Source organism: Lagopus muta, chromosome 21, assembly GCF_023343835.1.
Source record: "Lagopus muta isolate bLagMut1 chromosome 21, bLagMut1 primary, whole genome shotgun sequence".
Taxonomy (NCBI): domain Eukaryota; kingdom Metazoa; phylum Chordata; class Aves; order Galliformes; family Phasianidae; genus Lagopus; species Lagopus muta.
The window spans coordinates 911,737-936,743 of NC_064453.1; the positions used below are offsets into that span (position 1 = coordinate 911,737).

Sequence of the window (25,007 nt, forward strand, 5' to 3'; positions counted from 1 at the left end):
CGCCGTGCGGCGCAATGGCGGCGGCGTGGCCGGAGCTGGAGGCGGCGGCGCGGGAGCGGCGGAGGGAGCTGGCGCTGCAGGGAGCGGCGGTGGCCGAGCGGGTGGCGGCGGGCGGCGGGCGGCTGCCGGCCGAGCTGCTGGCGCTGCCGCTGCTGCAGTCGCTGGAGCTGAGCGGCTGCGCGGCGCTGAAGGAGCTCGGCCCGGGGCTGGCGGCCGCGCTGCCCGCCCTGCACACGCTGGTGCTGAGCGGCAACGCGCTGGGCCCCGCCGGGCTGGGCGCGGGGCTGGGCGGCCCGCTGCCGGCCCTCCGCCTGCTCGACCTGTCCGGGAACGGGCTGGAGGCGCTGCCCGCCGAGCTGGGCGGTGCGGGGCCGTCAGAGAAGGGGGGGGAGGCCGCGGCCTTCCCGCAGCTGCGCAGCCTCAACCTGAGCGGGAACCGCCTGCGGGAGCTCGGCCCGGGGCTGGCGAGGGCCGCGCCGCAGCTGCAGGAGCTGCTGCTGTCCGGGAACCGGCTCCGCGCGCTGCCCGGGGCGCTGCTGCCGCCCGCCGACGCCGCGCCGTTCCCGCTGCTCGGCCGGCTGGAGGCGGCCGACAACGAAGTGGAGGAGCTGAGCCCGGACATCGCCGCGCTGCCCGCGCTGAAGGTGAGCGACCGCAGCCCCGTCCCCCCGCCGCCGCGACCCCGCGCCCCCGTGACCCCGCGCTCTGCTCCCGCAGAGTCTGGACGTGGCCAACAACCGGCTGAGCGCGCTGCCCGCCGCCTTGGCCGATTGTCCCCGCCTGAAGGAAGCCAACCTGCGCGGAAACCCGCTGCGGGACCGCCGCCTCGAGAAGATGGTGAACGGCTGCCAGACGCGGGCCGTGCTGGAATACCTGCGATCCAAGGGCCGCGCCGAGGGCGGCCGCGAGGAGAACCGGAGGAGAAAACGGGAGAAACAGCAGAAAAAAGACGGCGGGGACGGGGAGCGCGATGAGGCGGAGGAGGTCGGGAAGCTGCTGCTGAAGGTCCTGCATGTGGGCGACAACCCGGCGCCGATGGTGGTCAGGGCGAGCCCGGGCGTCAGGGACGTGCGGCCCTACATCGTGTGCTGTGTGCTCAGAGGGGTGCAGCTGCGGCCGGGGAACGCCGTGCGGAGGTTCCTGAGTGCCCAGGTACGGCTGTGGGCAGCGCTGCTGGGAGGCTCGAGGCTCCCCGTGGCTGCCGTATCCCCATCCCGCAGTGCTGGAGGCTTTTCCTCACCCCACGCTGCTCATCTCCCAGCTCAGATGCAGCCCCCTGTCCTCGTGCTTCTGTTGTGTGTGGGGTGAAATTATCCTCCGCTTGGAGGTGAAGAGCAAAGCTGTGTGTGATGCTGAGGGGCAGACAGAGCTGTCCCAGGCCGTGGCTGTGGAGGAGTGGCTGGGCTCTGGAATGGGCTGCGCAGGGAGGTGGTGGAGGAGCCGACCTGTTGGTGCCGAAGGAACACTTAGATGTTGTATGGAGGGACGTGGTTTAGTGAGGTCTGTTGGCCACGGGTTGGACTGGATGATCTTGAAGGTCTTTTCCAACCTTGGGGATTCTGTAAGTGGGTGCGAGGATGTATTGAGACCCGTTGAAATGGTGCTTCCTCAAGCATTTGTAGCACTAAGTAGAGCGGAGCGCTGAGCCCTGGTGGTACGTCGTGCTGATACCTGGCTGTGCTGTGACGATGCTCTTTGTGTTTTAGACCAAACTGCATGAAGATATATGTGAAAAGAGGACGGCGGCCACGATCGCCACCCACGACCTGCAGCTGGTCAAAGGGCCGCTGACGTACAGCGTGCAGCCTCCTGCTGAGCTGAAGGTACAGCAGTGCCAACCGCGCGCCTCTCCTCCCTAATTTCCCTTTGTTTTCTGCAGCCGTGAAGGAGGGAAAGGTCAGAGCTGAATGGCTGTTTCTCATTTGGTGTAGATAACTCCTCTGGGCCGAAAGGAGATCAGAGCCAAGGATCTCCTCCGTCAGCTGCAGATGGAAGCGGAGGAGCAGAGGAAGCAGAAGAAGCGGCAGAATGTTTCTGGGTTGCACAAGTCAGTGTTGTGCTGTTGATCAGTGTGTGCGTTTTGCCACCTTGTTCTTGTGTAGAAAAACAGCTCTGAAGGGAACGTGAGGGGTAAACCTGTGGCAAAGGGGGGTTGAGGAGTGACTTCCATCGTTTCTCCGCACATCAAGAGTAAATTCTTGTCACGTTTGTCGCCTGTGAGAGTAATTTGTGTATATAAAGTAGAAGGGAGCCATGGAGAGATGAAGCGTCGTGCCAATTCAGTAAACTAAGCAGAGGAGAGGAGCTGTAAGTCTGGAGAACAGACGAGCTGTGTTCTGTTTGCTGCTCGTGTAGAGACCACAGCCGTATCCATCAGGCAGTTGGAGGAGCTGGCCAAGTCGTAATGGGGGAGCTGTGTGTTGCCACAGTGAGTGAGAGGGCAAATAACATAAATAACTCGTCTGGAAGAATCAGACAGTGGACTCTGATGCTCCTGTTGAAGCACGGGGATCTGGGACAGCAGCAGCAGCAGCCTGTCTGCGTGCTTTGGCAGTGTGGAAATGGAGATGTGAGTTATTTGATGTTCCTGGCCAGCGCTTCTTGTAGTTGTTACTGCATCACCACGGCATCATTTAGCTGGGTTTTAGTGCTCTGATGTCTGTTTTTGCTTTGTGGCAGATCAGGAGCGCACTGATTCCTTTCTGTCACTGTTTTCTGCCGTTGTGTCCAGCTGCTGTTTCAGTTACTTTGCGGTGTTTTGTTTCTTTTCTGCTTTTCCTGGTAGGTATCTGCAGTTGTTGGATGGCAAAGATAACTACCCGTGTCTCGTGGATGCTGAAGGTGCTGTGATCTCCTTCCCACCAATAACCAACAGTGAGAAAACAAAGGTACTGTGTGCCATGGGAGTTTGTTCATCAGAATTCATGTGTTCAACTCCAGATTCTGAACTGCATGCATTCTGTGATGCTTGTCACTGTGCTCCAAACCACACATCTCCAAAGCCTCGCTCCCCTCTACCAGACTGATTCAGAGGAATCTCAGAGCTCCATTTCTCCCTTTCTAACTTGTCCAGCTCTAGCAAGCTGCTCCAGGGGCACCAGGCTGCCCTCGCTGAGGCGGCTTTATGGATTGGCAAAGCTCTTTGCCTCTGGTTGAGTCAATGAAAGCCTTTCATTGCATTTTTGCATCGAAGTGTTGCCACTGTGGGTGGGGATGCAGGAATTCATGGCTTGCTTTACCTGTGACATTCCTGCAGATCAGGAAAACCACCCGTGATCTGTTCCTGGAAGTGACAAGCGATACGAGTTTGCAGATATGCAAAGATGTCATGGATGCTCTCATTCTGGTGAGTAATTCAGTAACAGCCCTCTGTGCTCCTCAGCAAAATGCTCCATGGCTCACATGTATGGGAGAAGAATGCAGAAGCTGTGGCTTTTGTGGGGAAGGAATTGGTTTTCCCTTTTCCTCCCTCTCCTGCTCATAACCTACCTCACCAGGTTTTTGCATTATATTATGAGCTTTCTGTGTTTTGCCCTATTTAACAGAAAATAGCAGAACTGAACAGGTTCACCCTGGAAAACAAGGAGGAAGGCTCGGGCTCGGATGATGAACCAGATGCTCTGTGTGGAGCAGAGAATGTGAAGCCCAGCCAGAGCGCGCAGCAGCCGCTGGTGGTGGAGCAGGTTCGAGTGGTGGACATGGATGGAAACCTGAAAGTACTTTATCCTTCAAAAACAGACCTGGCTGCAGCGCCCTCCCTGCTCACAGTGATTCGCTGACTGCTATCAAACATCAGCAAATTACTCTGCCCCGTTTTTCTTCTTTCCATATCCAAGAACGCAGTGACGTGTGTGAAAGAGGAGCTGCAGTGCTCCCTGCCTGCCTGTGTAGGACATGGAAAGCTTGAGCCAGTCCTGGCAAGGAGGATTGCATTCTCTCTCAGCCTTAGGAGAAAGGCAGCAGCACTCTGTGGCTGGAGGCAAGAGCGTCTGCCAGTGCAAACATAAAGCAGGGAAGGTGTTCAAAGTCAGAATCCACCAGCTTGGAAGTGAATCGTGATGGTGTTTTAGTTTATAAAACAAATGCAGTCGTATTGCTCTGCAAGGTTGCTCCTCCTTCCTGGTGCTTCAGCTGGATCATCATCTTAGAGGCTGAACTGGGAAATCCAGTAGGTGACAGCACTGGTGCTGCTATGTGCTGTGTGCCAGTGCTGAAGGCAGGGTGCAGAAGTGCTCACAGCATCTCATTGTGCACAGTTTTATGTCTGGGGTAACCATAAAACTGAAAATTCGGTGTATTTTAAGCATTTTAAACCTTAATGCTGCCAGAATCTGAGCAGTGAGTTTTGCAGTAATGTTTTTTTTCTTGCTGAGTTCCCGTGTTTAGCACAGCTTTATTTTTAAATGGAGGCAGTAGAACTGACTGCAGGGGTTTGCATTTCCCAGTGCATTTTAGAGCCACATCCCATCCCTGTGGAAGCCCCAGCTGTGAATTTATTGTGTACCATTGAGTTAACTGCTGGTCAAGCACTGGATTTGTTCTTGCTGTGAAATGGAGCCCCAGTCCCAGGGCTGCTGCTGTGTCAGCACTGCCCCCAGCTTCCCAGAATGTGAACCTTCTGTCTGAGGTGACCCCAGTCCTCCACTCCACTTTGCTGAGTGCTGGGGACGCCGTCCAAAATGCAGACGGTTGGAGTGGTTCAGCTTTTTGCAGTCTGGGTGATGCAGCCTGGCTGTTGTCTGAATGCAAACCTCTCCATCCATAAGCTGGGTGATCCATGGACTGAGTCACAGGGTTCTGTGTGATCCCTGTAGATCCCACATCAAATACAGCCACGTGCCTGCGTACTGAATGCAAAAATAAAATGGTTCTTGCAGTTGTATGTCACTGTCACTTCTTCTGGCATTGCTGGATTTCCCAGTCATGTAACTGTGCCAACTTGGCCAAGTGGAAACTTAACTTTTTCTGGATCCTTGTGTGTGAGCAGACCCGATTCCCTGTGAAATAGAGTCATTCTGCAGAGCAGCAACAAGAAAACAACTGAATTACTGCAGAACTTTATTTGAGTGAGTTTAATTTGCTACTGAGTCACCCCCTGAAAACAAAGGAATGGGAGGTGGGGAGGGGTGATGTGGTGGGAGCTGACTGCTCAGGCCGTTGTGCAGGAGATGCTGCCCTTCACCTCCTTCCCTTTGAAATGCCTGGCGATGAGGTGAACGTGTCGATGTTGGTGAGGGATGGAACCTTGATGCCTTTTTGTTTCAGCATCTGATGGAACTCAGTGCGCTCGTTAATTATTTTCTGAAAGGCAGAGATGTGCAGAGGGATGGAAAAGCATCAGATGGACAGCAGGACAGGACAGTGCTTTCTCAGCAGTTCCCATTGTAGTACCTGCATTGCCTCCAGCACCTCCTCATCAGTGAGTTCTGCCTGGGGAGCTTTGATGCCTGCTGCACTGAATGTAGCCTGAATTATTTTGCTTCGAAATCTTTCAAACTTTTGATGAAAGAGGAGAGAGGTGGATGTGTTAAGGCTTTGTGTGTGATTCTTTGGCATTCATACGGGCTTGACAAGGTTGGAACATCTCTCAGCAGAGAGGTGGAAGCCTGAAGTGAAGGAGCCTACATTACCTTGCTGGTGATGCGCTCAAGTGCCACTCTGGTTTGTAGCTCTGCCTGCTGCAGCATTTCAGCTTGGCTCTGCATTTTCTCCTGGGCACGTTGCTGCTTCTGGATGTGGTACCGGTTGGTCAGAGCCTCCGCCTGCAGCTGCCACGTTGTGCCCTGCAAACCACTGATCAGCTCCATCTGCTCACCCAGTTTGGATTCTTGCTCTGTAACAACCTGAGGAGATGCATAAAACGAGCCATTACAGTGAGGAAGAGAGTGAGCAGACTTCCCAGTATCTGATTCAAATGGTTCTTGTATTTCTTGAGCAGTCTACAGACTTAAATTTGTCTGTTCTGGTAGCCGTTGTTAGTTAAGGTTTTCTCCAGCACTGCATTGAGTACCTGAGTGGTTAAAAGCAGCAAGCTTGCTATTATAAAAAAAAGCAATTGAGTGGTAAAATAAACTCAAGAAGTCAGGTTTTCATACTAACTTCACTGATACATTTCTAGTGGGGTAAATTTGCTCCCCCAGGCCTAAAAGGAGCTCAATAAAGTGGCTGATGGTAGAGTTTTCCATAAAGGCTCGTGGGCTTGAACCAAATTCACCTGCCGAAGGCTGCAGTTCTCCTTCTCCATTGCTGCCATCATTTCTTCATGTTTCCGTTCTTCTCTCAGACTGCCAAACTTAAGGGAAAATATTTTACACATCAGTTTTGCAGTTCAAAGATGGACCCCCTGTCTCATTAGTGAGAGAATTGATTCAGGAGGGCTGAATTCCCCGCCTCCAGCTCTCTCTGCAGTGACGGCAGCTCATGGCAGTACCTTGGCAGACATGGCTTGCAGCTGATTCTCTCGCCCTCTGATCTCCTTTTGGAGCCTTTCATTTTCAGATTCGGTTCTCCGGAGCTGGGATTCTCGGATCTCCAGTTGTCTTTGCAAGGAGCACATGGCACCTGGAAGGTTGGAGTGCTCATGTAAGCAAACTGAACCCGTGCAAAAGACCTCATGAGCTTTTTTCAGGTAAGCAGAAGCAGAGCTGTGTGGGCTGTGGGTTAATGTACAGCACGATGACACTGGTTAATAATGCATTTCACAGTGCTGTGCTGTGTATTAAGTAAATGCACAGTGAGGTAGATGCTGTTCTGAGGACTAATAGAGCCAGTAACTCGAGCATGGGGTTGCCAAAGTGGTGGAACACCATGGAGAGCTCCAGGGTAAGAGCCAGGCCCTGCTGCAAGATTTTCTTATGCCCTTCTAAGGCAAGAGGGAAAGTGGTTTCAAAACACGTGGTGTTTCTGACTCACTCTGTAAGGAGAGGTTTTTGCCCTTGTGTGGACGTAACCCAGCCTCTTTTTCTAGGTAAAATAAACAGTCTCAAGAAGATGAAGTTGCTCTCTGGTACAGTTGTCTGCTGTGGGGAAGCCTTCTCCCCTGGTACCTGTGGCCATGTTGTAGTCATCTTCTGCTTTTTGTAGTTCTGCACGGAGCTCTTTGTGGGCTTTCTGCAATGCAGTGAGCTGAGCCATCAGGGCCTGCTGCTCTGCTTCTGCCTGCTCTGGAATGGCTCCTGGGGCGCTCGCTTCATTGAGAACTTCAGTGGCATCTTCACTTGAGATCCCTTGTTTTGTTTCTGTGTGCTATAAAGACAGAGATAAGGACTTAAGCTTTACTAAAGCCTTATGTGGAGAGTGTTCAGAACCGGGGTCTGCGTTTACTGTAAATGACAGCTTGGCACTGCACAGCTTCAGTGTATGGAACTAAAATTGTTACCTCCTCTGTGTCAGCTCTGTCCTTGAGCAACTCCAGCTGTTTCTTCAGACTTTCCACTTCCCTCAGGAGATTAGCAATCACCACGTCCTTCTGTGCACACTCTGCCCGGTACTTTGCAAGACGATCGATCTCAGCTACCAGTGTTGTGAGACATTCTTCCTAGGGAATAAAGAAGTACCGTCACGCACTGAAACGTGAACGTGGTAGAGGGGATGAAAGGGAGGGATGAGGAACCACGGAGCAGATGAACTACGGTGTGTCAGTGCCTGTCCCTTATGCACGCAGTGCGTGCTATTGGGCCGCTTCCGCAGTCCCTGCTCCGACGCGCTCCTTGGCTCTGATAGCTTCTGTGTGCCCCAAACGGAGCGGCACTGTTTGGATCGGCCAGCAGATGGTATCACGAGCAACGACGGCGGCGCTCTGCTGAGGCGTTCTGCCGGCTGAGGCAGGCGGTACGGCCGGCTTTCCTCACCTTTTCATTAATGGTACGGATGTACCACGGGACGTTATCTGAATGCCTTTCGCACGGATCCCCCGCGGGTTGCTGCTGCCCCGGCGGCCCTTCCTTCCCGTCCTGCTCCCCGGCAGGCCGGTCGCCGGACCGGAGATCTTCTGCTGGGCAGAGAAGCAGGCAGTGATGCGGTTAGCGGTCAGCCCCTCCCCCCCCGCCTTCAGCCCTCCCGCCTCACCCGGCGGACCCGGCGACGTCGCCCTGTCGCAGGTACCGGGACAGCGGGCGCGCAGCGGGGCGGGGATGCACAGCTCATCGTGCCGCGGTTCGGGCGCTAAGCCCAGCGGGCCGGCTGGCTCTGAGCCCAGCGGCAAATGGGAGAACGACCGCGGCCCCTGAGCCTCGCACGGCGCCCGGGGATGGCGGCAGGGCCCGGGCTGCCCGCGGGAGCCCATCGGGGCCGCGCTTAGCGGCGGCGTTGGATTGCTAGGCAACGGCGGGCCGCTTCCGGAAGCTGCGGCGATCACTTCCGGGATCGGGAGGTCATTTCCGGGAGGCGCCGCCACGGCCCGCAGGGGGAAAGCGCCGCGCGATGAGGCGGCCGCGTTTGTGTAATGAGACAAAACACCGCCCTGATTTCTGCCTTCTCCGCTTGAGTGCTGTGTGTGCAGCTCCCAGCCGCAGGGCCGAGCCTGAGCACATGAACCTGAGTGCACGCTACAGAAAAACAGAGTGCCTTCAGCACCAGGCGGGCCTGCTCCTAAGCAGGTTCTGAGCCTTTGATTCTCGTTGCAGACGCAGAGCTTTGACTGCTGTCTGCTACTCGCATGCTGGTGTTCAAGACCTTGGAAATCTTTCTTTAAACGGTATTAAAATAACAGTTCTGGCTGTGAGGGGCTCCTGTTCTGGGCAGCGCTGTTGTCTCGGGAGCTTTGCTGATGAAGCAGAACAACTCCAGGCCCTTTGAGGTGTAAGATTTCTCAGTAATGTTACGTGCACATTTTTCTGTACAGCATAAGCAAGACTTGAGTTACCAGGTGTTGTAATTCAGACGTGCTTTTATTGTGTTACAAAAAAAAAAAAAAAAAAAAAAAAAAAAGAAACCACAGCTATAAAAATAACACATTTTCCAAAGATAACGTTCCAAAAAGTACTACTGGTAACATGGTTGGACTGTGTCAGTTAATACTGTTGAAAACATGTTTCAAAACCTTTAGAGCACCTCTGGATGTATCTGCTCACCAGAAGGAGGTGGAGCTGGGAATGCGTTTGCTGGCAGCGTGGCTTTCTGCTGAGCTGCTTGTCAGCCTGAACCAACAGATAAATCAGGCCTGGAAAAAATGGCCATAAGCAGCAAACCAAGGTGGAAGGACCTCACGTGAGGCCACCTCCTCTCCAAGATGGGATCAAACTCATCCCCACCTCACTGTTATCCGCCTCCAATCCTGTGGTGCAGGGAGGAATCGCACAGAGCTCCAACTCCGCAGGAGCCTTCACACGTTTCCCCCTCTGCATTCGTGTGACATAATTCACAGGAGGGAAAAACATCTGGATTTTGAATAGGTAAGCCTTGAAACACGACTTTCTGCACGTCTGCATGCTAGAACATAAAAGTAATTGCTTGACGCTATTGTCTCAGGAGTATCAATTTTTATAGCTTACATGAAAATAAATCTTTTTCTCTCCTTGCAGCACAATGAGTATACTGTATGTACATCGCATTGCTGATAAACACAAACATTTAAGTACGTGAACACATCTGGAACTGATGAAGAGATCAGCTTCTGCTCTACAAGGAACTGAAAGGGACACATCTTCTGGCAGTCCATCGGGAAAGCAGAGTTGCTTTGTGTCAGTCAATGGCAGATACTCCTACAGGAATGGAGCAGAGAAGGGCTAAATTGTTTTTTGGTTTTCACCACCACTGAGAACACAGAACAGAGGTAAGAAGGTAGGTCTCACTAACAGAAAATGTGCTATCTGTATGCTGCATCTGTTTGATGCCAGGCTCGTCCAGCACAATACGAAACAGAAGGATGAACCAGCAGGTGACTCCTCTGCCACGTGCAGTCAGCATCTGCGCTGCATTCCAGGAGCTCTCACCGCCCCGTCCTTCCATCGACCCTCTGATAAACCACTGGGATTTCCTCTCTGGGAAGTTCCTGGCAGACGGATGGGGGCCGTATTTCCTCACGCAGCCGACAGTCCAGCAAAATGATGCTTCTCCAGCTGCTCAAGGCTGAAATATTCTCCCATGTTTCACGCAGGGTTTGGTTTCCCCAGCCCGTCCCTTGGACTCCCTTTGTGTCCGGTTTCCTACCGTTGTGCCCTGGAGAACCTCAGTTGATCTCTCCCTCCGTGAACTCTTCTTTGATGGACTGTTTGCGGGACTTGCAGTCTGGGAGGTCAAAGCCAAAGTCTGCCCACTCGTCCGCCGCGCCGCGGTTGGGGATGGTGATGGTGTGGCGCACGCGGAAGTGCACGGCCTCCATCACGCGCTGCCGCTGCAGCTCCCCCGAGCTGCCAATGGAGATGGTGGAGGCGTTGCTGCTGGAGCGGATGAGCTGCTGGGCCCCGTAGTCGTGGCTCTGCTTGAGTTCTTGAAGGCCCCTCCAGATGATCATCCGGTACTGCTCCGGGATCTTCAGTGCTCCGAGATCCTGGAAGAACAGTGCTGCTGAGGGGCACCCCGTGAGGGGAACACCGGGACGGAGCCTGGCCCCCAGCTCATGGCTCAGAGGGACGCGGGCGCAGGAGCGAGTGGTACATCCTGGCCTCGGTCCACACAACACACAACAACCCAGGGGTGCTTCCACGAGGGGCAGCTGCTCAGTTACAGACCGGCTACTCGTGGTCACGCTTGACCAGTCATTCAAACACCATTCTGAAAGTCAGCCAAAAACGCATCTTGTTATTTGGGGACTGGGGGACAGGGACGTAAGCTCACTGTATCACATCAAACTGCTGAGAATGGGAGAGCTCCCACTGGGCGAGGGTTGAGGAGCAGCTGTGCTCACAGGGCGAGGAGCTCAGCCCGGCTGCTTTGCTCAGGGCAGGAGCAGCGGGGGGCTCCAGGCAGCCCCCAGGGGTGGGCTGGGGTAATGGGCCGCATTCCCTGAGCCCCGCTGACTGGGGCTTTCGGGGCCCTCCCTGTTGGGGGTGGGCCGTGTGGGCAGTAGCAGCTTTGTGGCTGTAGTGCTAACTGAGAGCTGGATCATCTCAGCAATGGGGGCTGCGCCAGAACAAATACCCTCGTGGTGGAGAGCTGCCAGACAGCCATGTTAATGCCAAACACAGAGACTGTATGAATGTTAACCAGAGAAGATAGCAAGTGTGCAATTAGTAATTACAAATACCAACTCGGACAGACAGCTCAGCAACCTGATACAAAGTTCTGGCCATACCAAACATTTCTTTTGACAGCTTGCAGGTAATAACGCAGTTAGTTCAGAAAATGGTCCAAAATCAGGCTAAGGTTGTGCAACTGGCCCCAGCTACCAATGAAAAATCATTGTGTCTTCAGCAGCTGCATTGCCTATCTTACTGTAGCTGCCAGGTAGGAGATTACTACAAACTACCTGGGGGGAAAACAACAGAATCAGGGCAGCAGCTTTTTTTCTGTCCAGAATACTGACTCTAGAACTTACAAGGCTAACTATGGCTCCAAGGGCTTAAGCTTTTTCTACTCCCTATCCTGATGGATGAGGGGAGTCCCTGCTTGGTGCTGCCCTCAGTTTTGCAGCCTCAGTTTTGTCAGCAAGAGGTTATGCTTTAACTGAGAACTGCAGTTGGCAGCTCCTCTTCCCCTGGCAGCAGAGAGCTGACACAGAGCATGAGGGCAGGAATTCTGAACCTACTGTACGCCTGTTTTCATTCCAGCTCTTCCCTAACTGGTGCTGTTTCATTTGCTGAGCACCTTGTCTGGTTTCCTTTTTGTGTTAAACACCTACTTGAGTTCTGGTTTGGGGACATCCGAAAAGAGCTCAACAATGTGCCAAGTTATTGTTTCTCTCTGTTAGTTCATCAGATCTCATTAGATCTCATTTCTGACAGTCTGGAGGAACCAATGAAGAGGCTATTGTGGTTGCTACCAAAAACTGAACCACTGTTAAATGTGAAGGGCTAGAAACGATGCATAAATGGAAGACATAAATCATGGGGAGTATATATTCTGTAACAGGTTGGTGCACAGTTTTTTTCCTTTCTTTTAAAACAGTTTTGTCCTTGCTTTTAAGATCAACAGCTGATAGAAACAAGTGGTAAGAACAGATCTTCCCAAAGCATTTACCTCTATGGATAGGTTCTGCAGGTGGTAAATATTCTGTAACCCTTGTGAGGTGAAATAGTCGATGCAGTTTGGACACCCCAATCCTGTTAAAAAACTGCAGAAAAAGTTTGGAAAATAAAGTGGCATTAACTTCTCATGAATATAAGCTGTGCTGTCAACCAACACTGTGTTTCAGCTCACTGAAAAGGCAGAAGGGAGACAGCAGTGAGCTCCTGCTGCCTCCAGACTTGGCAACACTTCCAAACACTTGTGATGTAGATGGGATGTGGGCAAACAAGCAGAGGAGGGAACTTGCTCTGGCTGTTGTCACGCATCTTAAGTGTGACCTTAACTTCCATTAATGTCAGAATGAAGAATGGAACTATCTTCATTCTGTCTTGTTTGGTTTTTTTTTTCCTTTTCAGACTTTCAGAGGTTTCTTCTGAATTACCTACACTGTTAACTGGAGGGAGCCTGAGCTACCTGAGGAGGAAAAGGGCCCATGCCTTAGTTTGGACAGCAAAGTCAGTCCCTGCAACTTACAGACTAATTGCAAGGCTATTCTGTGAATAGCTCTGGGCTGCTGCTATGCAGCTCTGGTAACTGAATGTACAGGTGCTCTGACCTTGGTGGGATGTCTGTTGAAACGTCTATGTTCTACTTAAAGACAAGCAGTAAAAAGCATCTGTGGACACGCTGGCATATTCCTCGTGGAAATGAACCATGTGGACCAACTTCCAGACATCATTACTAAGGTAAGGGAAGGGTGGAAGTTCACAAAGCTGTGTGCAGTTTGGCATGCAGGAAAAGATTCTTGTTTGGGAGGACTTAATTTTGTAATTAAGCAAGGACAGATTACCAGGAGGTCTATGAGGGCAAGAGGTGTTTCTAACTGGTAGGTAGCTGGGCTTTGATTTTTAAGATGAGAATGGTCTACATGATGTCATGAGCAGTGATTTCTCAGCTGGGACCAGTGGCCAGTTGACCAGTTGCTAGACAGATCTGAAGGTTAGAGTAAGGGACAACAGCAAGAAACATCAGAGGACAACACAAAAAGGGCATCTGCTGCCCTCCCTACCTGACTAGGCTGGGATCGGGGTTGTAGGGCGGAGGAGGGGTGCAGTGTGATCCTGAGACCATGGACTGGGACGAGTGGCCCCCGTTCATTTCCCCATTGGGTTGCATGGGGTGGCTGTTCAGCATTCCAGGTCCTAGGCAGCAGCCATGCCAACACGACAGGTAGATCAGTCAGACAGAACCAAGACACAACAACCCCTGTCCCTCATGGGGGCCCTGCTGGGCAAGGAGGGCCCCCACCAGCTGGGACTACGGTTCTGCACTCTGCTGCAGTGGGAGCCTTACCCATTGGCCCCAGGCTTGATGCCGAGCCAGAGCTGTGCTGTGCTGGCTGCCCAACCAGCTGGTTGACAGAGGGCAGCTTGTTGATTCCTCCTCCGTGGACTTTATTCATAGGTGAGAGGACAGGGCCGTAGGAGGAAGGTGTCTGCAGCTGATTTCTGCTCAGGAAAGACAAGGCAAGCGATGAGCATCCAGCAGGAGGATGTGGAGCCAGCTGGCAACCCCAGACCTCCTGTCTGCCTGCTCAGGATCTGTGTGCTGAGGTTTCAGGTAGCACTGAGGAAGGCCGGATTGCACTGAGAGCAGCCCAAGACAAATTGCACTGGTGCAGAATTGGCTGGGCTGCATTTATGTCAGGCGACAGCTACATGTGTCTGTGAAAAGTCCCTGCAGATGGAGAACTCACTGCAGTGCGGGAAGGTTCATATCCAGTGCTGTAGTTTATGCTTGCTGTAAAAAATAGCAGTTGCAGCAGTGCTGATCAGTTTGCTGAGCTGCAGTGGGCACTCAGGGACACTGGGATGGCACTTACTGCCTTTGCAGGAGCTGCTGCTGTTGCTGCCGGTAGGAGTCAACCAGCTGCTGTGGGACCAGCTCCACCAGCTCCAGGCTCTCCTTTATCTTCATCAGGATCTCGAAGTTCTCCCTGCCTCGAACCTGGAGGATGGAACAAGCCCAGCTCTCACCATGGCCCTTTTTTTCTACCCGCAGCCACACAAACCCATCCTGAGAGCACATCCCCAAGAGTTTCCCTTGCCACTGCTGAGCAGCGTGGCTCACTGACACTTACAGGCACATAATACATCTCCTCCTCCCCGTGTCTCCGTTTCTTAACGCCTGGCCCCAGTGCTGGGATGGCCTGAGGGCTCTGTTTGAATGCTGGAAAGGAGAGAAGGGGAAAAATGTTAGCAGAAGATGAAAGTCAAATCAGGCAGCGGGAACAGCTGTGTCCTCTGGGCACGAAGGAGCAGCGTGCTGTGCAAGCCTTTACTGAAAAGAGGGAAATAGCTACCTCTAGGAGAATTAGCTTGACAAATCCCAAATGTGTGCTGTCACTTAGGAATTATGGCTCTAGGAATTCTGTGTGTGTGTTTTTTAAGAAAATTTCATTTTTTCTCTCATTTCCCTTCTGCTGTGCCCTGCTGTCCTTGGGAGAACAGGACACATCTGGTAGCACCTTGGCTTCCTGAAGTATTTTAGCTCACATCATGCACAATGCTGCTGCTTAACTGTATTATGTCCTTGATGATGTTCCTTCAAAAACAATAATAATGAGTACATCTGGACAGAAAGGCCCTATGCTAGTATCACTGCACTCTGGGGCAAAAAGAGAGGAGATCCTACTTCTGAGATTCAGAGGAGAAAGGTCAAAGCATCTTGCCCTGGTGTGGGTTTAAGCCTCAACTTCTGGAGCACAGTGATTTTGGTTGCAATGGGAAAGGTGCTGAGGCAGAAGGGTTTCGAGGAACAGTGCAGGCTAGGAGCTGAAGACTGTGACAAAGCCGTGCTCTGAGGCACCCTCCCTCTCCTGGAGAGCAGACTCACTGCGTTTGTTGGCGTTGCCATTTTTAGCTGCGTTCTCATTCAGGGCTTGTTGCTCTCGGTAATGGTCTTCATCAGCCTTCCGGTCCCTGCCAGGACAGGCACAGATCCGTCCCTCAAATGATCGCCTTCCTAGGACTTGGCCGCTGGGAGGAGAGAGGAATTGGTGAATTTGTTTCTGCCAGGGACGTTCACCTGGGCTCAGCCCAGCATGTTATGGCCTGGCTCAGATCCCCGGGTGTGGGGAGCTCCCCTGCGAACAGCCTGAGCAGGAGCAGTCTCCTGTGGGAGGAGGAGCTGCTGGGGCTGAGGAAGGCTTCAGCTGTGTGGGAAGAAGCCAGCACTGCAGTGGGTCTGCTGTACCTCCCCTGCCCTCTTCCTAGCCAGCAGGAAGCAGCCTTTCCACAATGGCAAGAATGGTGCTCCAGCAGCCACTTACTCTCTCGTCTCCAGCGTGATGATAATGAGGATGGGTCTCCTGTTCATTCCTCCCACACAGCTGCTGTTGCACATGAAGTTGTACAGGATAGTGGTGAACTCGGTCCCCACCTGCCCGGGAGAGGGGAGCAGACAGTGAGCAAAGAGTGAGGGCATTCCTTTGGGCAGGGCTGTGCCTTGAGTGCCTTTGCAGGTCAAGCAGAAGGAGCACTGAGAAGGGAAAGAGTGGTGACATGTGGCCCTGCAGTGATGGGGACGGTCCTAGGTGGGGGAATGGGACGCTGCAAGGCTGTGGGATCTCTGAGGGGGAGGCTCAGGCCTTCCGTTCCCCACCACCCAGGAATGGGGTGCTCAGAGCAGGCACACAAGGGCTCAGATGTGCCACCCGACTCCAGCCAGGACTCAAATCTTCCTCCAACAAAGCCGATGTCACCAGCGGGTTCACTCCTCCACACTGGGACAAGAGCTGGTTCTGTTCCCCACCACCCCCAGTGCAGCAGGGTACCTGTGGGGGCTCGTAGGGCACCATCACACTCTGCCGTCCTGTCACAGGGTCGTCCACGTACTGGGAGAGGTTGTTGCCTTCCACCCTGATGAGGTGGCTGGCTGGGGCTGACTGGCCTGTAAGTCAAGTGCCTGTGGTTAGGACTTGGAGCTTCATCCTGCACAGGGCAGCAGCTCCTGTGCCACCAGCTCTTCTCAGCCACGTTTTGCAGCTGGGGCTGTGCCCTGTAGGGGTGACAGCAGCACTCACCATCGTTAAAGTCACGCCCCAGCTCATGGTTGGGGCAGCGTTTCACCACTTCTGTCACGTGCTCGGCCTTCTTGTAGACAGGCATGGCCCGGATGATGGTGCCCGGTGGCGGTGGGCTGGTCACCTTGATCTGGATGGGACATGTCTTGGCAATCTGACAGTAGAGCTTCTTCAGCAGCGGGGAGTACTGGAATAGAAGAGAGACCAGCGTTAGCACAGCTCACGAGGAGCAAATGGAAAACGTGGACATGCAGCTCAGCATGCAGCGAGGGCAGCAAGGAGCCCTGGGTGCCCGCTGCCCTGTGCCTGAGGGATGCTGTGTGCACGTGGAGGGCTGAGCACTGTGGCTCTCACACCACGCTCAGGCAGGCGCCTGCTTTCCCGCAGCTCCTCTGATCCACCCACCTTCTGCCTCCTGAATGCTCCCAGTGAGATGCCAACATGGCAGCAAAGCAGCATATTAAAATAATGACTCGTTATAAAACCAATTGCTGCCTATTGTACTGTAACCGCTCCGGGGGTGCTGTGCCAGCGCAGGATTCCCCGTGTGCTGGCTGTGCTGATGCACATGCTTTGTGAAGCTGCACAAGAGAGAGCTGCCCTGCAAACTGCTGTTGCACGTGCACGTAGGGGACACTGTGTGCTGTTCTGCAGTAACTTCTTACCCCAAGGCTCAGCGCTTGTTTCTCCCTAGCAGTGCTGAAATGTGACCAAGTTCACCTGCACAACAATGTCCACACAAGCCAGATCACACCAACTACTGGATTCAGCATGGGACCTTCTAGGGAGGGTTTCCCAGCTGGCACGGAGGGATAAGGAATCTGTGCTTCATGCTGTGTAATAGAATTACAGCTAATTAGGCAAGATGTCAGACATTAATTATGTCTAGTAAGTGTGGTGCGGAATGGGGTTTATCCTGACCATGACTCGATTCTTCACAGATACTTGCAGTCCTAGCAGAAGGTCACAAAGGAGATGGATCAGGGAGGCTGGGGACAGCACTCTGACAGGACAGGCACTGCGTGATGCTGGGCAGCAGCTGGAAATCAGAGCAGAATGCTGACAGAAGATGCTGTGACCACTGAAATGCTCCTTGTGCAGACACAACAGAGTCTGCTTGGTCATGAGCAAGAGGCAAACTTCACTTGCAGAAACAACTGTCTCCACTCAGCACAGCAGTGTTTGGCCCCAGTGTGCACCCAGCACTGACCCAGCCAGGAATGAGTTCCATGCTCCTCCAAACCCCCTCCCAGCTCAGGTGCACTGAGTTGTGATGCTGAGCCCATACAGGTTGGGGTAGAATCCTGCTGCTCCTATGGTGCAGCTGAGGATGGAGCAAGAGGGAGAACAGGGGAGTGCTGTGCTTGCAAGGTAAAACATCCCTAAGGTAGCGGAGTCCCTTCTTATGCTGGAGGAAGATGAACAAACACTGCTGGGCTCTAGGCCCTAAGGGTAGCAGCACGTGGAGATGGGCTGACGTGAGTTTTCTTGGGTCTGCAGGTGCTTGCCCTGCACTTCTCTGAGTGGTTTGGGACTGGGAAGTTGCCCCATGCAGCTGGGCAGGAGGGCCTGTCCCTCACCTTCTACTAACTGCTGTCCAGGGCACACATGTGAGGAGATGCAGTTCCCTTCCACCTTGCCATGCTGTTTTCTAACAAAGAATTTGTTTGCTATACACGAGCCCACCCCTGCTGCACAGAGCTCAGCTAGTCCCTGCATGCAGGGCATGCTTCTGTTCAAAGCATTTTATCTCATTCCCACAACACGTGCTTTATGCCAAAAAAATACCACCGTGCTGAATGTTTGTGAGGATGTTAATGCTTGTCCTAAGCCACCAAAATACAGGTGTGCAATGGCCACTGAGTCTTTGCTCCTAATATCACGCAGTGAGAAAGCATCTCTGCTCTCTCACGGGCAGAGGGCTTAATTCTAAAGCTGAGGGCTCTGCAGCAAGCAAATAACTTGAGTGCAAGGCTGCTGGTAGGACGTTGGGGCATGTCATGGTGTCACCTTTTAGCTGGTCCTTTACATACGGTAGGGGTGCAATGCCTTTCTAGCAATGGAAAGAGAGAGCAGCACTGGAGCAAGGCTTGAGCCCATACAACCTGCTTGCATGGGTGCAATGGGGACTTAATGCTCTTGTTTTGGGGAGACAATGTGGCAAAACAAGGGTTATGTGGAGGGGGCTCTTCCTTGCCAGGTGTTAAAACACTGACAACTCCTGTCAAAGGATCCTTTCATGTAGACATTCCCGGGCAGCCCTCAACACGCCTGGGAAATAAAACTGCTCTGGAAGAGTAGAGGTGCATTACGGCAAGCTCTTTGGTAACAAATTCTCTCATTATACCATGTTATGACATGGATAAATCTCTGTTAAATAGCACAGCGATTGCCCCGCAGGGAGAAACGCTGCTGCTCAACACAGGCATGCCTCTGCTGATAACCTTATCATGTCTTAACAGCTCCAGCATTGCCTTCAAAGATCCTTCAACAATAACAAACTATTCTTTTAAGGAACTCCACACTGATAACTCTGGGCAAGAAGGATCAGGGTTGCATCCTGTGAGACTGTGCTCATGGTGCTGGATCAGCAGCGCCTGGCTCCCTGCGTGCCCTGCTGCAGTCACTGCCAGAGCAAAGCTGTCCTGGTCTTGGAAACCCTGCTTGTTCATGCTCACTTTGGGAGTGAGCATTATATTTCAGTGCATATTCAGAATCCATGGAGACTCTTATGTGTCTAGCCGTGTTCTCAGCCAAGAAAAGCAGTGTACATAAGGGACAGCAAAATGCATGCTTTGGGAATCCCAGTAGAGTGCCATGCAGGTGCTCTGCTCCTCCATGGTCATCTACAGCTGGGCAAAATTGTGCTTTCAGTTATTGATGCTTCCTGAGGTGCAGCTGAAGTGCACGCACCTGGCTTACAGAGTGCACCAAGGCACTGTGCCTTCCTCAAGTGCAAAACAGGAGATTTGCCAAGTGAAAAATCAGAACCCCAAGGAGTCTCAAGGAGCAGTGCAGTCACCTCATCTTTTTGCCACCGCTGTGTCGCTGCCATACGGTTTGAGGGCAGGCCTCAGGCTGTCCATCCATACCATTCCTGTTTGTGTGCAGTTTTTACAAGCTGGTGGCAGCTGTGGCTCCTGCAGGTTTGGGAGCGTGCTGCAGGAGAGCTGGGCTGCCAGCCAGTGGACTGTCCCTGCTATATGGGGAGCAAGCATGGACGGGGCTGAGAGGGGGAGCCGAGAGGGGCTGATGCCCCAGCAGCACCCCTGGGTGCCTGAACACATTGCCCAGCATCTCTGGTGCTGGTGTGGCAGCGCTGAAAGATCTCAATCCTAGCGTTTCTTTCACAGCTACACAAAAGTCTGAATTTGTTCTATCTCTAGGCATCTCCTTCCCTTACCTCCAATCCCTGTTCTGGGCTTTAGGCTGTTAGTGAAGCCCTTCGTATTCTTCAAGTCATGTCTGATTGTAGAAGGAAGTCAGACAGCCTGTTACTGTTTTTGCAGAGCACAACAGGTTCACGTCGCTGTGGCTTGTGGATGATTGTACAGCATAAACAGCAGCAGTACAACTGAGCAACCACCCTAAGCTTACATAAACTTGCAGAGCACCTATTCTTGTTCTCTTGTTTTTTCTCTCTTACAGGCATGTGGCTCTCAATGTAAGCACACCTCTCTTTGCTGCAGGGAAAATACAATGACACCTCTTTTGCTGCTGCTGCTTCTCTGCTCCTGTAATGTCTTGTAGCACAAGTCCAGAGCAGTAAGACTGAAAGAAAAAGCCAAATTTTCCTTTCTAAGTGTTATCTTACTACTGCAGCCACTGCGACCAAGGAAATGTTTTGTGCATTACAAGGTTCAAGTGACCTAATACTCCACAGAAATTCATGGAGACTCATGCAGCTGCAGATGTGACACAGTGAAACTGAAGTTAAGCTTAAGAATGCTGCTGTTCACCCTGTGCACACATCCAAGCTGCTCTGGAAGAAATTCCTGCCCCAATCAGCCCTGCAGCTATTGTGCAGGAAGTGAGACACAGGAGAGGTGGGCTTTCCTCACGTATGCTAAGATCTTTGCTCAAAAAACAACCTGAATCTTCAGCACAGAGACCTGCCAGCAAAGTCCATCTGTCCCTGCTCCACTCTAGGCTCACTCTGGGCAGCAGAACCGCTAGAAGGATGTGTCCCAACAGATTTGGAGCTGATAAAATCTTATTTATCTTCAACTGTTGACACCGAAGCGTCTAGACTTGCCTGCTTCAGGAGGGCTGCAGCCAAGTCCTTCTTTCTCTCTTGAAGGAAATGATTTGCTCAACAATTACTTTTTCCACAAATCCTCCCCCCTTCTCCCAACCAGCCTCCTCCTCCTCCTCTTTTACATTCCACTCTCCTCATTAGCTTTACTCAAGACGTGTCCAGGACTGCAGTCAATGGATCCCAATAAAGCCACTAGCCTGGCAAGGGAGAGAGAAGAAAAGTGCTGCCTCCGGCTGCTAATTTCCTTGCACTCCCCAGCAAGCAGCTGCGGAGCTGCATCCTGGGACAGGTTTGGACAGATCGCAGTGGAGAGGTGATAATAATGTGTCTGTCATCTTACCCAGACATGTAGCATCTTGCAAACCGCAAATACCGTTAACCGGCTCGGACGAATCTGTTACGACAGATCCTGGAAGACATGCAGACTACAGAACTTAGTTTTTCTTTCTAATTCTTTTTAATAACCATTTTTTAATCACCGGCCTATACGACTTCTCACTGAGTTAGAAATTCCTCCTAACGTTTTCTTTGCTGCTCGCTTACTACAAGCTGAGGTTGTGCATCACTTGTGCTGAACAGGAAGGCATCCACCTGTGCCTGGTGCACGTGGGCTTGGCACAGCACGATGGAATGGCTGCAAGAGATGCACCAGCACCCAGGTCCTCACCCTGCAATGACCAGGACCTGCCTGGGACACGGGCTTTTCTCCAGAAGCCTGGCGGAGCCCCAGCAAGAGTCTCTGGCCACCACAGCACAGGGACTTAGCAGACATCCTCAGTCCCATACTCACAAATGCTGGACCACCAGTGATGTCTTAGGGCTGCCACGTGGGTATGGTGCAGAGAGGCACCTTGAGGTGTCCTCTAGCCTGGCACCACTTCCCCACAGCAGTTTGGCTTGCTGGCATGTCCCATCTCACCTTCCCGCTGGTGAGGCAGTTGCCAGCAAGTCGTTTCCTTGACCTGTGCATACCATACACGTTCAAGATAGCGGAGCTGATAGTGGGTCGTGTTGGAACATCACACACCAGATTCCTTTGCCTTTTTTCTTAATTCCATTGTGTCTGGAGCTGCTGGAGCCTCATCCACGCCCTGCAAAAGCTCATGGAAAGCCTCCAGTAGGCTGGTTTCAATGAGCTTTGGAGCAGGCTGATGCTGAGGTTGCTTTCCTATTTCTGGCATGCCAAAATATCCATGCTCTTTTGCCCAGCTACTCAGATAAAAACAAAAGTGTTTATGGCTCAGATGTAGAGCTTACTGAGCCATGTTCATTTGCTCATTTTCAGGCCACTGCTGTTGGACAGATACCTCTGTAAAACATAGTAAGCCACCAGAGAGACTGAAGCATTTTCTATAGACGCTCCTGAAGACTTTCCCCTCCTCTTTATAACTGCCTCTCTATTTCAGCTTACTTCAGGTATCAAGGAGAATTTACCTCCAGTAACCCCAATCATTTCCATCCTTCCCTTTCAGCTGCCTTCAAAGTAACCATTTCAGCTCCCCCAATCTCCCAGCACCAAAGCTCCAACTGCAATATTTATGGAGCAACCAGACTTGGGTCTAATTAAACCCCAGTGGTTTGCTTTGAGTAACTGCCTGATTCCACCTGCTCTCGCAGCAGACCCTCACCTTGGCTCTGACCCTCTCCAGCCACAGAGACCTGCCGTCACTGGCTGTGCACCGAAACAGCAAGCGTGATGCTGTACATGAGCTGGTAAGGGGTTTCCTCATTGGGACCAGACCCCAGCTGCCTGCCAGGGCTGGGTGGAGAAGCAGACAGCTGCCCCTTTGCAGCCAGGCCACGGGGGGCCAAAGACCCCATTAACGCGTCTGCAGGCTTTGGTGCACACTGCAGTGTTCTGGAGAGGAGGGAGCGCTGATCCACCTCAAACCCAACTTGAGAAAAATACTAATTATCTATCAGTTACCAGCTGGCCGGCGTGGTGAGGGGCTGCCTGCGAGAAACAGCCAAGATCTGCTCACGGCTCTTGCATGTATGGGCAGCTCCAGGGAACTGAGAGTCCTGATAGCTTCCAACAAACAGGCAGGCTGCTGGCGTGCCCTGTCTTGCACGGCTGCGGCTCCATCCTCCTCTCAGCCCCATCAGCACAGCCTGCTGGAGGGGGGCTTTGAGCATGCAGGGAAAACCTTATTTTCAGCATCTGTTCATTGCTCTGTGCTAATAAGAAGGCCATTAAAAAATTAAAATGAAGGCTTCCTACAGAAAAGACTAGCACAGCAACTTTGGGTCAGAGTTGGTTGTGATTTTCAAAAGCTGAGCTTGATGCTGTGGATAGAGGCAGCCTGGGGAGTCAGGACCTTGCCACCCATTTGCTGCCTGGCATCTTTCTGCAAGAACAGAGCTGTTTCTGGCAAATGTGGGCCCCAAATCTGTGCACAAAGCCTTCATCTCTCTCCACCTGTTCATTTCATAAGTTTATAAATTCACCACTTGAAGGCTGGAAAGAACAGATTTTGATCTTAGATTTTCTACACTGCTAAGTCTAAGACCCCCACCTTCTTGTCCTGGATTGAGCCAATGGTACCTGCTTGAAGTACAGCTTATCTTTAAAAGGATAGGTAGAATCTTAACTTAAATACTTCAGGAGTTGGAGAATCCACCACATTCCTTGGTAAATTGTTCCTATGGTTAATTATCCTCACTGTTTAAAAAAAAAAATTTACACTGTGTTTCTAGTCTGAATTTGCCTGGCTTCATCTTCCAAGCACTGGATCTCATTATGTCTTTCTCTATTAGATTAAAGAGCTGTCTGCTATCAGAAACCATCTCCTATGCAGGTACTTGCAGACTGTGATCAAGCCACCCTTACTCTTCTCTAGGAGACCTTTAATGCCATGCATTTCTTTGGTATCTCTCTACAAGGCATCTGCTCCAAATCTTTCATCTTCTTTGGATCTCCCTCCCAACCCCTTTCTATTTTGTCAACAGCCTTTTGAAGTGTGGACATGAGAGCTGCACACACAGCACGGCAGTGGTCTGGGCAGTGCTGTCTGTGAAGGCAGCCCAGCTCCCCCAGCCACAGTGACACCGTTCTGCTGAGCACTCATGTCCTCATGGTTCCCCAACCATGAGCCCAACGCCTGCAGGAGCCTCCTTTCCTAAATGGGGAGCCTCATTCACTCGGTTAATGTCTCACCTCGCATTATTAAAAGATTGTTTATCATCATTTGCTTGAGCTGCAAACTTAATCAACTTTAATGTATGTATTTCCAAACCCATGGGTAACCACGTGGTAGGATTCCGTGGAACCCTGCAATACAGGATATGAATTCCTGCTACAGTTTGTTTTCCAGCTGACTTATCCACTGCTGAGAATGGACAACACTGAGTTTCCCAGAGAATATCCTTCAGAGGCAAAAGCCTTCAAAAATAGGAGTCTGTTAGGCTACGTGCTATGTATCAAAAAACAACGTCAAATCACTTGACAAGACTGCCTGTACTGAACTGTCTGTTTGGCACTGCCTGAGCACCGCCAGCTCTTTGTTGCTTGGAGTCTTGGTGATTCAGCCCAAAATTGAGAGGCTGATGGAGCTGCTGATCCACCAAAGCCTTGTGTTCACAGCGGAGGGCACCCCTCAGCCCTGAAATGATGGAGGACAAAGCCATGCAGGGGAATTCATGGTCAGTGCTTGCAACTTGCTTAGTGTACTTGGTGCAGTGAATCTTAAAATACTCAAAAGCTACCGATGAAATAAGAAGTGCATTTTACAATTGTTTCTTTTCAACTGCAGGAATACACCACGCACGTCCTTTAGCACACCCAGATCATGAATTCAGCTTCCCTCAGCAAAGACTGGACCATTACTGAGCCATCAGATGCCACTGTCCTCCACTGCCCACAACTTTTAGCTTTCTTTGACAAATGTCTGTATTTCCTAACAGTTTTCCCATTATTATTTGCACACTTCTAGATTCGTGTTCTTAATTCATGCAGAGAACCGTGCTGCATATGTACATCATTATTTGTATGTTGCCTGATGGACAGTATATAATATGTGATGTTTTGCTGAATTAATTTCATCCTTCAGCCAGGACAGATTTTCAAACAGCCTAATTTTAATGCAGACTTTGAGAGGGAAGAAGGAAGCAAGCAGCCCCGTCTTCCAGGCTGCTGCACGGATGGGACAGAAGTGGGAGCAAATCTGTAAATCTGTCACTTCTGCAGGACCACTCATTGTGCAGGCAGCACCTCGGGGAGCTGGGCAGTCTGCAGCCCTTTAGGGGTCCTTTGATAGTGGCTGTCTCAAACCATTACCCACATTCTCCAAGATGCAAGGCACTTTGGCACACTCCTGTTCTCTGTGAGGCTCGGCAGTGGTGCAGTGAAGCCTGGTCTGGTGCTCTGAAATGTCAGCTCATGGTGCTGGCTGGTGGCTTGCATTCTCTGCAGCATGGGAGGCTGCCACAGCATACTGGCCAAGGGTGTCCTGAGTCTGGCCACTTCCCCAAGGTGCTGGGTTAGAAGGGTTTGCTCAGAACTGATGTGGCATGGCTGCTCCAATATCCAAAGGAGATCTTAATGCAACAGCTTGAGAATCA

General features: G+C 51.9%; 3 protein-coding genes and 1 long non-coding RNA gene across 9 annotated transcripts in view; 2 read left to right on the forward strand and 2 right to left on the reverse strand.

Annotated features, from left to right (window-relative positions):
• Nucleotides 1-5,110, forward strand: LRRC47 (leucine rich repeat containing 47). The gene is made up of 7 exons (XM_048967920.1): nt 1-644; nt 718-1,152; nt 1,707-1,823; nt 1,932-2,047; nt 2,786-2,888; nt 3,257-3,346; nt 3,546-5,110. The coding sequence occupies exons 1-7, from the start codon at nt 15-17 to the stop codon at nt 3,777-3,779; spliced, it is 1,725 nt and encodes a 574-aa protein (XP_048823877.1). The 5' UTR covers nt 1-14; the 3' UTR covers nt 3,780-5,110.
• A 56-nt stretch (nt 5,111-5,166) lies between these two features.
• CCDC27 (coiled-coil domain containing 27) lies at nt 5,167-8,929 on the reverse strand. Its single transcript, XM_048967922.1, has 9 exons — nt 8,068-8,929; nt 7,851-7,990; nt 7,379-7,537; nt 7,047-7,245; nt 6,431-6,561; nt 6,215-6,292; nt 5,631-5,843; nt 5,392-5,496; nt 5,167-5,301 (listed from the first exon to the last, which is right to left on the reverse strand). Exons 1-9 carry the CDS (start codon nt 8,282-8,284, stop codon nt 5,179-5,181), a joined length of 1,365 nt encoding a protein of 454 aa, XP_048823879.1. The 5' UTR covers nt 8,285-8,929; the 3' UTR covers nt 5,167-5,178.
• On the forward strand, nt 6,523-7,384 carry LOC125703446 (uncharacterized). The gene is made up of 2 exons (XR_007380859.1): nt 6,523-6,628; nt 6,968-7,384. It is a non-coding gene; the product is annotated as an uncharacterized LOC125703446 (long non-coding RNA).
• A 456-nt stretch (nt 8,930-9,385) lies between the features above and the next one.
• TP73 (tumor protein p73) overlaps nt 9,386-25,007 on the reverse strand; it is a 31,500-nt gene continuing 15,878 nt past the window's right edge. For 5 of the 6 annotated variants that reach the window (XM_048967917.1, XM_048967916.1, XM_048967915.1 and 2 more), the window contains 10 exons: nt 16,190-16,376; nt 15,941-16,056; nt 15,437-15,546; nt 15,001-15,143; nt 14,246-14,334; nt 13,988-14,112; nt 13,459-13,613; nt 13,175-13,307; nt 12,118-12,211; nt 9,386-10,489 (listed from right to left, as the gene is read on the reverse strand). In XM_048967917.1, the coding sequence (XP_048823874.1) occupies nt 10,169-10,489; nt 12,118-12,211; nt 13,175-13,307; nt 13,459-13,613; nt 13,988-14,112; nt 14,246-14,334; nt 15,001-15,143; nt 15,437-15,546; nt 15,941-16,056; nt 16,190-16,376 (1,473 nt within the window). In that variant the 3' untranslated portion in view covers nt 9,386-10,168. The remainder of the gene's footprint in view (nt 10,490-12,117; nt 12,212-13,174; nt 13,308-13,458; nt 13,614-13,987; nt 14,113-14,245; nt 14,335-15,000; nt 15,144-15,436; nt 15,547-15,940; nt 16,057-16,189; nt 16,377-25,007) is intronic. The other variant, XM_048967919.1, reaches the window with a different exon arrangement.

Bases quoted from the DNA above. Each gene is read 5' to 3' on its own strand.
- LRRC47 (XM_048967920.1), top strand. From the start codon at position 15: ATGGCGGCGGCGTGGCCGGAGCTGGAGGCGGCGGCGCGGGAGCGGCGG. The intron at 1,824-1,931 runs GTACAGCAGTGC...CATTTGGTGTAG, and splicing joins AGCCTCCTGCTGAGCTGAAG to ATAACTCCTCTGGGCCGAAA. The intron at 3,347-3,545 runs GTGAGTAATTCA...CCTATTTAACAG, and splicing joins TCATGGATGCTCTCATTCTG to AAAATAGCAGAACTGAACAG.
- CCDC27 (XM_048967922.1), bottom strand. From the start codon at position 8,284: ATGGGCTCCCGCGGGCAGCCCGGGCCCTGCCGCCATCCCCGGGCGCCG. The intron at 6,562-7,046 runs GTACCAGGGGAG...CCAACCTTCCAG, and splicing joins TGACTACAACATGGCCACAG to GTGCCATGTGCTCCTTGCAA. The intron at 5,497-5,630 runs GTAATGTAGGCT...TTTCATCAAAAG, and splicing joins TTGAGCGCATCACCAGCAAG to TTTGAAAGATTTCGAAGCAA.